The sequence below is a fragment of the Bubalus kerabau genome, chromosome 14 (assembly GCF_029407905.1).
Source record: "Bubalus kerabau isolate K-KA32 ecotype Philippines breed swamp buffalo chromosome 14, PCC_UOA_SB_1v2, whole genome shotgun sequence".
In the NCBI taxonomy this organism is placed as follows: Eukaryota; Metazoa; Chordata; class Mammalia; order Artiodactyla; family Bovidae; genus Bubalus; species Bubalus kerabau.
In genome coordinates, this window is record NC_073637.1 from 72,433,986 (window position 1) to 72,448,075 (window position 14,090).

A 14,090-nucleotide genomic window follows, 5' to 3' on the forward strand; every position below is an offset into this window, starting at 1 on the left:
TCTCACTCAGAAATCCCAACTATAGCAGTTCAGTTCAGTCCCTCTGTCCTGTCCGACTCTTTGTGATCCCATGGACTGCAGCACACCAGGCTTCCCTGTCCATCACCAACTCCGGGAGCTTGCTCAAACTCATGCCCATTGAGTCAGTGATGCCATCCAACCAAACACATGCAATTTTTAATTCATTGCCCATACACAGAGCCTAACACAGTGCTTGGCATATAGAATATTCTAACACTGGGAAAAAATTAGTTTGAACCAACAACATTATTACTTTTTAATCATTCTCCTACTCCCAGACATGTAGGTTGTTTCCAGTATTTTTTAACTTATAGAAAAGCTTTGAATGTATGTGTATAATTCATTTTTAAGACTTCTATTAAATTGTTTTTTAATTTGGAGAAAATTTCCAGAGGTGGGTTTTTTTTTTAATTTAAAGATACAGACAACGTTATGGCTATGTGCTTTGTTCCCAAAAGGCTGTAGCCATCTGTTTTCCTTTGGTTCTAGACTTTTCTCGCTCAATTTCACCTTTCATGCACCTACCAATGAGTTCCACTGAAAATACAAACATGACTAGGTCACCATCTCATGCCTGCCCATTGCTTCCCACAACCCAGCTCCTTCCATCCCTTGAGCTTCATCCTTTGCCATCCACTGTGCCCTATTTTTATCCCTTCACTCTTGGAATGTCTGATGCCCCCACATCCTAAGCTATTCCTTGGCCTCTCTGCCTTAGTTCTTGCAATTCCTTCTGCTTAAAGCATCCTTCTTTTTCTCACTTTAGCTAATATCTACTCTTTCAGATGTTTCAGAAAAACATCTATTTCTGCTTTATTGACTCTGCCAAAGCCTTTGACTGTGTGCATCACAATAAACTGTGGAAAATTCTTCAAGAGATGGGAATACCAGACCACCTGACCTGCCTCTTGAGAAACCTGTATGCAGGTCAGGAAGCAATAGTTAGATCTGGACATGGAACAACAGAGAGAGTTCCAAACAGGAAAAGGAGTCCGTCAAGGCTGTATATTGTCACCCTGCTTATTTAACTTCTATGCAGTGTACATCATGAGAAACGCTGGGCTGGAAGAAACACAAGCTGGAATCAAGATTGTTGGGAGAAATATCAATAACCTCAGATATGCAGATGACACCACCCTTATGGCAGAAAGTGAAGAAGAATTAAAGAGCCTCTTGATGAAAGTGAAAGAGTAGAGTGAAAAAGTTGGCTTAAAGCTCAACATTCAGAAAACAAAGATCATGGCATCTGGTCCCATCACTTTATGACAAATAGATGGGGAAACAGTGGAAACAGTGGCTGACTTCATTTTTCTGGGCTCCAAAATCACTGCAGATAGTGACTGCAGCCATGAAATTTAAAGATGCTTACTCCTTGGAAGGAAAGTTATGACCAACCTAGATAGCATATTCAAAAGCAGAGACATTACTTTGCCAACAAAGGTCTGTCTAGTCAAGGCTATGGTTTTTCCAGTGGTCATGTATGGATGTGAGAGTTGGACTGTGAAGAAAGCTGAGCACAGCACTGTTTATAATAGCCAGGACACGGAAGCAACCTAGATGTTCATCAGCAGATGAATGGATAAGAAAGCTGTGGTACATATACACAATGGAGTATTACTCAGCCATTAAAAAGAATACATTTGAATCAGTTCTAATGAGGTGGATGAAACTGGAGCCTATTATACAGAGTGAAGTAAGCCAGAAAGAAAAACACCAATACAGTATACTAACGCATATATATGGAATTTAGAAAGACGGTAACAATAAACCCTGTATATGAGACAGCAAAAGAGACACTGATGTATATAACAGTCTTTTGGACTCTGTGGGAGAGGGAGAGGGTGGGATGATTTGAGAGAATGGCATTGAAATATGTATAATATCATATATGAAACAAGTCACCAGCCCAGGTTTGATGCATGATACTGGATGTTTGGGGCTGGTGCAATGGGATGACCCAGAGGGATGGTATGGGGAGGGAGGAGGGAGGAGGGTTCAGGATGGGGAACACATGTATACCTGTGGCGGATTCATTTTGATATATGGCAAAACCAATACAATATTGTAAAGTTAAAAAATAAAATAAAAAAAAAATAAAGCTGAGCACAGAAAAATGGATGCTTTTGAACTGTGGTGTTGGAGAAGACTCTCGAGAGTCCCTTGGACTGCAAGGACATCCAACCAGTCCATCCTAAAGGAGATCAGTCCTGGGTGTTCATTGGAAGGACTGATGTTGAAGCTGAAACTCCAATATTTTGGCCACCTGATACAAAGAGCTGACTCATTGGAAAAGACCCTGATGTTGGGAAAGATTGAGGGCAGCAGGAGAAGGGGATGACAGAGGATGAGATGTTTGGTTGGATGGCATCACTGATTCAATGGACATGAGTTTGAGTAAACTCTGGGAGTTGGTGATGGACAGGGAGGCCTGGCATGCTGCAGTTCATGGGGTCGCAAAGAGTCAGACACGACTGAGCAACTGAACTGAACTGAACTGAACTCTTTCAGGAGGGGCTTCCCTGGTGCCTCAGCTGGTAAAGAATCCGCCTGCAATGCAGGACACCTGGGTTCGATCCCTGAGTTGGGAAGATCTCCTGGAGGAGAGCATGGTAACCCACTCCAGTATTCTGGCCTGGAGAATCTCCATGGACAGAGGAGCCTGGTGGGTTGCAGTCCATAGGGTCGCAAAGATTCAGACATGACTGAGCGACTAAACACAGCACAGCACACTCTTTCAGAAAGTCTTCTCTGAATCCCATTACCTTATCTGGAATTCCACATGGACCCTGACAATCATCACACTAGAATTATCTGTCTCTATCTCCTCCACTGGCCTAGCAGCCCCCTTTGGTAATTTCCTCTCTTGGTCTACAGCCTGATGTTTGCTATCTCTCGGCAGATGTCTGTTGAATGAAGAGTTCACCGTGCCTCTGAGTATTCACCTATTCACATGTATCCACCAATGAGTGTTCACGTTTTCTTAGAGGGTGTGGTTTTAACAGACAATTCCAGGTTGTTTTATTTGAAAAAGAAGTTTAACTTTTTTTCACTAGAGGTTGTGACTTTACCTTTAAAAAAAAAAATTAAAACAAGTACAAAAACCACTTTGTAGGGATGAACAAATCCTTCTTTTGAAGGCAGATGGTAGGCAAACAAAGCATTAGTGATATTAGATTATGCTTCTTTATATATGATGTCAATAGTCTGCAAGGGACAGTGCTGATATAACAGCATAGAGGTGCATAAACTATCTCCACGTTTTCATGCAGGGTAACGTGGGCTTTCTTTCGCTCTTTTCTCTTACTGAAGTTATTCACTGAGAGGCGACAAGAGAGGCTGGCTAAGAATTGACCCCGCCACTGGTGAGATCTTCAGTGTGGCGCTGCTGGACAGGGAAGCTGAAAGTCTGTATCGGGTACAAGTGGTGGCAACGGAAGTAGGTGAGCCAACACAAATGCAGAAAAGGTAACACAAGTGATCAGGGGCTACGTCAACAGAAGTGGGAGGGAAGGCGAGGTGAGTGGGAAACTCCACTGGGTCGAATGGTCAGAATATCTGCTAGTGGAGAAACAAGAAGAGGACAAACAAGGAGGGAAGGGCTCACCCCGTCCTGGCTGTGTTCTGGGTGAGAACCCTCATGCCTGCCCAGCTCTTTCCGGCTGGGCTGCCCCTGGAGGCTGGCAGGGCTTCAGGGCCGCTGCTCCCTCTGTGGGGTCCTGCAGGGACCACGGCTTCTGGGAAGGTTCCTGTGCCCCCACTGAACTACCCTGCCTTCCTCCAAAGTGGCTGTGGGTTTCTCCAGGGTGTGGGATCAAACCGCTATGTAGTAATATAGAATTATATGGTGGTGGTGGTTTAGTTGCTAAGTCGTGTCCGACTCTTGTGACCCCATGGACTGTAGCCTGCCAGGCTCCTCTGTCCATGGGATTGTCCAGGCAAGGATACTGGAGTGGGTTGCCATTCTTTTTCCAGGGGATCTTCCCGACCCAGGAATTGAACTCGGGTCTCCTGCATTGCAGGCAGATTCTTTACCAACTGAGCTATGAGGGAAGCCCCAGAATTATATAATATATAGTAACATACCTGCCTGACTTACCAAAAAAAAAAAAAAAAAAAAGAGAACTGAACAAAGTATGACTAAATAAACACAGATTTAGAGCAAAGAAAGAAACTTCCAAAATGTAAAGCCCAGGTTTGGGAGTGGGGGAATGGGGGAAATTCCAGTAGGTGGGAATCATGAAAATGGTCCCTGTCTATGAAAAGTTGAAGAACAGCAAAGGACTGTAGTCATGTTAAACCAAGGAAGCTAGACCCGCAGATGTGTGTGCTGAATTTGAAATGGTTGTGGGTGAGCACACGGACCTCACTGAAGTGGGTTGGGGGCTCTCTCTCTTGCTTCTAGTTAATGTGCTTCTAACACATACCACTATCACACTCTACACATTTAATTATTGATTTAAAAAGCTCCTGATTTAATCAGCAGGAAGTTTCTGGTGAAATCTTTGTGCTCTGCCTTCCCCTAAAATGTACTGTGGGGTCAGCACTTCACTTTAGACGTATCCTAAAGCCTCTTACAGTATAGAAGTGTTGGGAATCAAAAACAGGGTTCAAAACCCTGCCCGGTGTGCAGTTGTTGGCCCTGGACTGATCCGAGTCGATGAAATGACTTCAAGAACCCGGTAGCTCTTCCTCCTTTGATTAAGCAGACAGCTGGTGAGAAAAGCAGGCAAATAGAATTTACAGGAATTGAAGCAGGTTGGAGTCAGAAATTGTAGGAACATCAGGGAGAATGAGAATAGTCAGTGTCCCTGCTGTACTGACCGCCTCTTTCTAAGCACTTACCCCTCACACACCACTATGGGGAGGGATTATTATTGATTATATTTGATGTATGAGGAAACCAAGATACTGATAAGTAACTCGCCAAGGATCACACAGTTACTAATTGTTCAGGCAGCAAGGTCAAAATTTTTACCATGGTACCCCAGCAAATAACGTTTGTACAGCTCTGTACAATTTTCTAAGAATACTACATGTTGGCTCCTCATATAGTCACATTTTACAGCTGAGGAAATGAGGCTTAGAAAAGTTTTTTTTTTTTAATATTTATTCATTTATTTTTGGCTGCGGCACTTGGACTTCTCTCTAGCTATGGTGTGCAGGCTCAGCTCGGTAGTTGTGGAGTGCAGGTTTAGTTGCCTTGCAGCTGGAGGGATCTTACTTCCCCAAATAGGAATCAAATCCTCACCCTCTGGACTGGAAGGCAAAGTCTCAACCACTGGACCACAGGGAAGTCCTGACGCTTAGAAAACTTAACAACCACGCCTAAGTCAGTGATGAGGAGCAATTGAAGTTGTGGGCTCTAGAGTCAGATCTCCTGAGTTGGAAGACTCTCCACTGCTTTGTGACCTTGGGCAAGTCACACAACTTCTCTGAGCTCCAGTCTTCTCATCAATAAGTGCATGCAGAATTGTTTTGAAGTAACATGTATAAAACATTAGCACATAATTCTTGGGGGGGTGTGTGTGTGCTCAGTTGTGTCTGACTCTTTGCAACTCCATGGACTGTAGCCTGCCAGGCTCTTCTGTCCATGGAATTTTCCAGGCAATAATACTGGAGTGGGTTGTGATTTCCTCCTCCAGGGGATCTTCCTGACCCAGGGATCGAACTTGTATCTCCTGCGTCTCCTACACTGGCAGGCAGATTCATAATTCTTAGTTATTTTTATTATCAAAACTTTTAAAGCAGAAAATGAAACTAGGTCTGAATTGTAAAATTTTTTTTAAGGAAAGGAAATATCCTTTCTGATTGAGAGAATGAGAGCAGACACCGTATTTCAATGATTCAATTCCTTAGGTGGATCCTACTTGAGCTCCACGGCGCAATTCCACCTGACCCTTACGGATGTGAACGACAATCCCCCACGGCTGGTCAAGGAGTACACAGGCTTGTTCTTTTGCTATCCCCCCAAAGCACCCGGAAGTCTCATTTTTGAGGCCACCGATGATGATGAACTAACATTTCGGGGTCGACACTTTACATTTTCCCTTGGCAGCGAAAGCTTACAAAAAGACTGGGAAGTTTCCAAAATCAATGGTGAGTTGTCAAAAGAACATTGAGAAAAACACTGATGGGTGATGAAATGAGTTTTTAATTTGCTTTGGTGTGTGTGCAGCCCTTAACACAGAGCTTTCTTCCACGCTCCAGAAAGGAAGTTCATGCTGTGGAAACTTGCACAGGCAAGCTCTCCAGAGGGTTGAAAGCCCCCAAGGTTGGGAAAAGACAGATTGTTAACACTCAGTGTCCCCTTTGGTGTAAACGAACAGTTGGACAGTAGTTGGTGTACATGAATTGTTTTGCAATCAGAGCAGCATTGCAAAGCAACCAGTGGCAGCTGAGAAACAGATTTTGTCATGATCTTTTAAAAACAGCTTTATTGAAATATAATTGACATACAATTAACAGCATATATTTGAAGCATACAGTTTTATAAAAGTTGATATACATATGTGCCACTGAAGCCATCAGCACCATCAGGTAAGACGACTCCACCAGCTCCACCAGGTTTCTTCATGCTCTGTTGCAATCCCTATTTTCCACCCCATGCTGTTCATCCCTCAGTCAGTTCAGTTGCTCAGTCGTGTCCAACTATGCGACCCCATGGACTGCAGCAGGCCAGGCTTTCCTGTCCATCGCCCCCAAGTAACCACTGATCTGCTTCCTGTCACTGTAGATTGGTTTGCATTTTCAAGAGTTTTATGTGACTAAAATAACAGCGTGTAATTTTTTTTGTTTGGTTAATTTCACTTAGTATACTGATTTGGAGATTTCACCGTGTTATTGCGTATATCAACACAGCACTCATTTGTATTGCAGAGGAGTATTCCATTGTATATCATGATTTATTATTCATTGACTTATTATTACTTAAATTGCTTCCATTTTTTGCCATTTCAAATAAAGCTGCTATGAACATTTGTGAAAAAGTACTTTGTAGGAGCCTGTGCTTCCATTTTTCTTGGTTAAATACCTGGAAGTGGTCATATGGTAGCTATATGGTCAAATTTTAAGAGGATATAAAATTGCTTCCCAAATAGTCTGTAATATGTTACATTTCCACCAGTGAACGAGAATTCTAGTTGCTTAATATTCTCCCCAATGCTTGTTATGCTCAGTCTTTTTAATTTTAGCCATTGTAGTGGGAGTGTAGTATTTCATTATGGTTTTAATTTACATGGCCCCAATGACTGATGGTGTTGACCAGCTTTTCATAAGCTCATTTGCCATCCATATATCCTCATTAGTGTAGTGTTTGGTCAAATATTGTGCCTGCTTAAAAAATTTAGCAAAGGTTTGACTTCTGTTGTGGTCTTGGTCAGATATATGTTTACAAATATTTTTTTCCAAGGCACTGTTATATTTTTATTTTTTAACAGTACCTTTTGAAGAGCAAATTAAGTTTTTTTGATGAAATCTAATTTATTGATATTTTCCCCTTATAATTTGTGACTGTTTTGCATATTCTTTAAGAACTTTTTGCCAAGGTCACTAAAGTTTTCTGAGATTTTTTTTCTTCCAGAGGAAAAGAAAGCTATGGTTTTAGCTTTTACAATTAGCTCTGTGATCCATTTCAAGTTAATCTTTCTTGCATGTATGGTAAATGTCAAGGTTCATTTTTTTTAAATATGGCTAATTATTTAACACTGTTTATTGAAAATATCCTTTTCACATTGAATTGTCTTGGCAGCTTTGTCAAAAACCAAGTGACCACATATACATGGATCTATTTCTGGACTCTTTTCTGTTTTATTGAGCTCTTTGTCTATAGCAACATCATAATGTTTTGATAATTTCAGCTCAATAATAAGACTTGAAATCAGGTAGTGTAAATGTCCTCGTTTTGTTCTTTTTCAAGTTTATTTTGCATATCTATATAATTTTTCAAATTAAGCTTGTCTGTTTCTACCCCCAAAACCTATGCTGGTTGTGATTGAGATAGTATGAATCGGTGCTTGAATTTGGGGGACAATTTAAATCTTAACAAAACTGAATTTCCCAATCCATGAATATGATTGTGTCTCCACTTATTTAGGTCTTCCTAATTTCTCTGAGCAATGTGTTTTAATTTTTTAAGTATAGTTTTACAGAATTTCCCCTGAGCACTTCATATTTTTATGCTGTTATAAATACTTAAAAATTTTAATTCCAGCATATAGAAATATAACCGATGATTTTCTTATACTGATCTTGTAGCGTAGAACATTGCTGACTTCACTTGTAAGTTCTCTCTCCTTTTTTTCCTTACATTTTCATAATTTTTCTACATGTTGTCTGTGAATCATAATAGCTTTATTTCTTTTCCAATCTGGATGGCTTTTTATATGTTTAGCTTGCTTTCTTACTGGTTAAAATCACCAGGACAATGTTCAATGAAGGTAGTGAGAGAAGAAACAATTTGGCTTCTGATCTCAGGGAGAAGGCATTCAGAAGTCGCTCACCGTTGGGTTCAAGGTTAGCCATAAGTTTTTGTAGATGTCCTTTATCAGAGTGAGGACTTTATCTTTTATTCCTAACTTGCTGAGAGGTTGTTTTTTTTTTTTTTAAATGAAGTATGATGCTAAAAATTTCAGGTGTTTTTTCTGCATCTATTTAGATGATTGTTGGTTAATTTAGGTTTTTGTTGTTTTTGTCTGTTAGTTGGTGAAATATTTCAGTCAACTTTTGTATCTTAATTCAGTCTATTCCTGAGATAAGGCCTACTTGATGGTGAAATATTAGCATTTTTATGTGATTGGATTCAATTTGCTAAAATTTTAAGAATATTTCTATCTATATTCATAAGGGATATTGGCCTATATTTTTCCCTTATAGTGCCTTTGTCTGATTTCGGTATCAGAGTAGTGTTGGCTTCACAGAATGATTTAGAAAGTGTTCTACCTCTTCAATTATCTGGAAGAATTTGTGTAAAATTGCTTTTTATTTTTTCCTTCAAGTTTGATAGAATTCACCAGTGAAGGCTTCTGACTCAAAGTTTTCTTTATAGGACGTCTTAACTACAAATTCAATTTCTTTAATAGATAAGGGACTACTCAAGTTACAGGTTTATTTTTGGTTGAGCTTGCTAGTTTGTATCTTTCAAATGATTCTATATTTCAATAGATTTGTCTAATTTACTGGTATGAAGTTGTTCATAATATTTTATTACTTTTAATAATTACAGAGTATGTAGTGATATCACTTCATTCTAATATTGGAAATTTTTGCCTCTTCTTGATCAGTCTGGCTAGAGGTTATTAATCACACTGAACAAGCTTTTGGTTTCATTGATTTTGCCTTATTTTTTGTTTTATATTTCATTGCTTGGATCTTTATTATTTCCTCTATTCTTCTTATGTTGTTTTTAACTTGCTTTTTGGTACTGTTTTTATTAAGATGGAAACTGAAGCAACTGAGAATTTTTTTCTTTGTTAATGTAGGCATTTGGTGTTATAAATTTATTTCAATGTTGTATTAGCTGTATTCCATAAAGTTTGATGTGTTTTCATTTTCATTCAGTTCAAAACACTTTCTAACTTTCCTTTAGATTTCTCCTATGACACATGGGTTATTTAGAAGTAGGGTATTTGGTTCTCATATATGTGGGGATTGCCCACATCTTCCTGGTTACTGATCTCTAATTTAATTCCATGGTGACCTGAGAACATGTGATTGGCGTACTTTTAAACTTAGTTTTTCTTTCAGTACTTTACAGACATTGTGTTCTGGATTGTATTGGTTCTTCTTTGTTCTTTTGAGTATAATATCTTTTTTTCTCTGGATACCTTTAAGATTTTCTTTTTCACTAGTTTTCAGTAAATTGAGTATTATGTGCCTTGGTGTAGTTGTTTATTTTTCTTTTTCCTGAGATTTGCTGATCTTCTTGGATCTGAGGATTTAGAGTTTCCATCAAATTTGGAAAAACGTTAGCAATTACTTCTTCGAATATGCTTTCTAATTCAGTGTTTGTGACCGCTTTATGGAACATAACTACCAGGAGTAATGACAACCTACTGCACTTGGTGTTCATTTCTTCAGCGAAGTCAGGAATTGAGAGTTTGATGGGTGCTTCAGCATCCTTTTTAACATTATGGAGGGTACCTGTGGAGTGGTGATACTTGGGGTAGTTTAACTCACACTTTCATCTAACCACTCATGTATGAGGCAGAGATGAGCTTTATTCCTGCTCATCCAGGGGCCCACAGTTGTGTTTTCATGTCAGTCATTTTTTCCCCTATTCTAACAGGAACTCATGCCCGCCTCTCCACCAAGCACACGGGCTTTGAGGAGAGAGTTTACAACATCCCAATCCGCATCGGTGATGGTGGCCGGCCACCCTTGGAAAGGACTGTCTCTTTGCCAGGTAGATATTTTGCTGCAGGCAACTTGGGATAATGTTGTCTCTCAATATGATAATTTGTGAGAATTCTTATCTTTAATACAGGATTCCTCAATTGTTTGCTTGAAAATTTATCTACCAAATATTATTCTGTTTCTCAGTTACTTTCTGCAAGTGTGTGGAAAATAGGTGTTTCCAGCCAGCGGCTCGCATGCCTGGGATACCCCCAGTGGGCATGGCAGTTGGTATACTCCTTGCCACCTTTTTGGTCATCGGTGAGTATGATTTCTCAGATTCAAGGATTTCTGTCATGTTTCTGCCTCAGAAACATGAGCTCATATGAGGGTCTGACTTCATGGGCTAAGCTGGGGCTGCTCAGATGGCAGCCTGGGTAATAACCAAGCATACAGATCACCAGTAAACCTGATTGGGAGTTACTGCTTTGGTACTACCCTCCACCCATCACTGCCTTGCTGGTTAGTTTAAAATCAGCAAGTTTAAACCAGTTCATTTAAAATCACATAGGTGGCTTTAAAGAATAAATTATTGTATCTCACGCTGAGTCACCAAGCTTTCATGCTGAAGGGGAAAGAAATGCAGTAGCTGTCCCTCTGCTATGCGCCAGGCACTGTGCCTGGTGGGAGACACGGTGATGGACATAAGCGGATCTTTCACTCACAGAGCTTAGGGCCTAGTCCGCCATTGTTGGAATAGGTAGAAGCTCGGACGGGGGAGCCTGGTGGGCTGCTGTCTATGGGGTCGCACAGAGTCGGACACGACTGAAGCAACTTAGCAGCAGCAGCAGCCTTCCAGTGGAGATGCAGGTGTATCTGAAGGACCTGACATGTTGCAGAACTCCCCCTTTTATGTTTTTGTGACTGTGGACCTTGATTCTTTATTAACTCAGAATAATTCCACTGCATTGCAGGCCTCACTCTGCCTTGGCCCCTAGACAGCAGAGTTCCCTGTCTTCTTTTTTGTAAACAGCTCAGTGTCTACTGTAGTCTTTACCCTCTTTTCAACAGGTGTTCTCACCGCAAATTACGTATTAGAAGTAGATACTTCATCAGTTCACATGCACCTGAGCGAAGGAGTTGACACAGTTTCACATCCTTTCTCTTTTAAAGGAAGAGCTGGGGTTATTCTAAGTCTCTTTCATTGTTCTCTTGGCATCTGTGCTTTTCTGCCATCATGCAGTCTACCACCCTGGATTCTCATTCGTAGCTCTAAAAGGGATCTCATTTCCTCATACCCTTCTTTTTGTATTCCTCATTATTATGACACAGTACGGCCTTTGTGGCATGACCATGGCCCATCCTAATATGTGCATAGTAGTAGTAATGTTAGTTGCTCAGTTGTGTCCGACCCTTTGTGACCCCACGGACCATAGCCCACCAGGCTCCTCTGTTCATGAGCTTCTCCCGGCAAGAATACTGGAATGGGTTGCCATTCCCTTCTCCAGAGGACCTTCCTGACCAAAGGATCAAACCTGGGCCTCCTGCATTTAGGCAGATTCTTCACTGTCTGAGCCACAAGGAAGCCTAATATGTGCATGGTGACCATCATTTCTCTCTGACAACAGTTTGGTACAAACCTTTTATGCTAATTGAGCTGGCTTTTGAGATTTACTCACTTACCAAACTCCCCCCTACCTCTATGCCTTTTCTTATTCTATTTGTCTTCTCATCTTGAAAGGATTTTTGGGCTTGCATGCCATGGTTTTCTAGCATGACCATTTACTCTCAAAATTTTACCACAAGTTAAAGATTGGATGAGTTTGGTGATCTACAGACAGAAGTAATAGGATCTTGTAGTTTCATATCCTTACTTTTTTTTCAAAATAGGAGGACTGGGATTATTGCAAGATTCTTAATGGGCCTCTGAGCATCCAGTCTTTCCTGCCATTATTCCTCCTGTGACCCTAATGCCAGGTTAATTTCCTAAAAACAATAGGTCTTTAGTTCACCTTTTCCTTTTCCATATAGGTCTCTGGTTTGTAGTACACATTTAGTGCTAAAACGCACAATGTAATTTTGCAGGAGATCAGAGATGAGGGAAAGCAGAGAGGTTAGGTCGTCTACTCAAGCTGGAGCCACGAGGAAGGTGCAAAAGAAAATGTGATACTTGGTGAAAGTAGGCTTTAGGTAGATGGACGAATCCAAGAAAAGCTCTGTGGTTGTTCTCATTGGACTATTTCCTCCAGGGAAGAAGGACCGGAATCAACATCTGTTGGCTGTGTCCAGACTTCAGGAACTCTGTCGGATGCTCATACACTTGGTCTTCAGGGTAGTGCAGGCATGAAGTCCTATATCCCTTGACAGAGGCCTGGGGAGAGCCATCAGCTTAGATAAAACTTGGGGCTCGTTACACACTGACAGCAAGAAAAGTGATAAGCGTGCTTATCCAAGAAAGCCCGTGCCGAGAAGCCCTTAATTACCATGACAACGAAGCTTTGTTGACCCACTCACAAAATGAAGTTTATGAGTCATTTTTTCCTACCAGAGTGCTACTTTATAAATGAATGTGACAGTACATTGTAAGATTTCATCTATTTGACTCTGATTTTTCTCTTTTAGGCATAATTTTAGCAGTGGCATTTTTCCGGATGAAGAGGGATAAAGGCCAACATAATGCTGAAAGTGCTCAGGCATCTGAAACCAAGCCTCTGAGAAACTGAATGTGAAAAAGAATGTTTGAGTTTATGTACCAAGTGCTATTTCAGTAACATAACCATATTTTTACTTTTCATCCAACATGTGCACTGGAAGTTTTACAGATAAACTCTCATGTCTTTCAATATTTTATTACTTGTAGATATTTCATGTGCTATAGACATTAGAGATATTTTCCAATTTCTCATGACACTTTTCTACTCTGCAAAAGTCGTAGCTATTTCTCCAAACACAAAAATGTGTGTTTTTCCCTCTTAGGGAATGAGGGGCTGATGAAATAGTCTGTTAATTTTTGCTTCCTCAGGAGGTTTTATCAGTCACCATCACAGAGCTTTCTGGATTCCATTTATGCTTTTTTCTAATTCCATCCTGTGTCTCCTTCCACCATATCTCCTTTGGTATTTCACTAATTTTAAAACATTTGTTGGAGAAAAGAACAAAGCAGAGTCTCAGGAAAAAAAAAATAAAAGGGCAGACCTATCCCTCAGTTTGAACAGAAACTCTTGATTGTTTGAAGACGCCTGCTTCACAGACCCTGGTTGCAAACACTGGCCACTCACCATGTTTACTCACCACCTACCATGCTCGTGTGCTGTGCACGCTTCCTTCATATGTATATTAATAAAGTTTTGGTTATTGCATATTTAATGGTGAAGGAAAATAAGGAAGCATGAAAGATGTAGCGACAACAATCAAGAATAAACATTGGCTGTGGCTTTGTTTCTTGGATTTCTTTGGTTTTGCTTCCTGGTTCTTTGCATTTCTTGAGGGAAGGACTAGCTAGCAGTGGTTACCTATCGTTAATCAAAATTACCTCTCATGTAGAATTAACCCCTAAAGAGGGGTCCGCAATGAAATAAACATTTACTGTGCTTATGATCATGGATTGGGATGTTCAAGGCAGATACATGAGGAATTTTAAATTTTTAAATAAGAAAACCTTAGATTTGGAAGCACTTCTAGGACCTGGAGCTGTTGTCTGGCTCCCGATTTGAGTCTTGAAAGCGTTCAACAGCCTCTCA

At 40.5% G+C, this 14,090-nt stretch overlaps 1 protein-coding gene across 3 annotated transcripts in view; it reads left to right on the plus strand.

Moving 5' to 3' along the window:
• CDH17 (cadherin 17) overlaps window positions 1-13,767 on the plus strand; it is a 77,034-nt gene extending 63,267 nt beyond the window's left edge. For all 3 annotated transcript variants that reach the window (XM_055546656.1, XM_055546658.1, XM_055546657.1), the window contains 5 exons: window positions 3,331-3,461; window positions 5,878-6,117; window positions 10,304-10,420; window positions 10,558-10,671; window positions 12,973-13,767. In XM_055546656.1, the coding sequence (XP_055402631.1) occupies window positions 3,331-3,461; window positions 5,878-6,117; window positions 10,304-10,420; window positions 10,558-10,671; window positions 12,973-13,073 (703 nt within the window). In that variant the 3' untranslated portion in view covers window positions 13,074-13,767. The remainder of the gene's footprint in view (window positions 1-3,330; window positions 3,462-5,877; window positions 6,118-10,303; window positions 10,421-10,557; window positions 10,672-12,972) is intronic.
• Window positions 13,768-14,090: the final 323 nt, after the last annotated feature.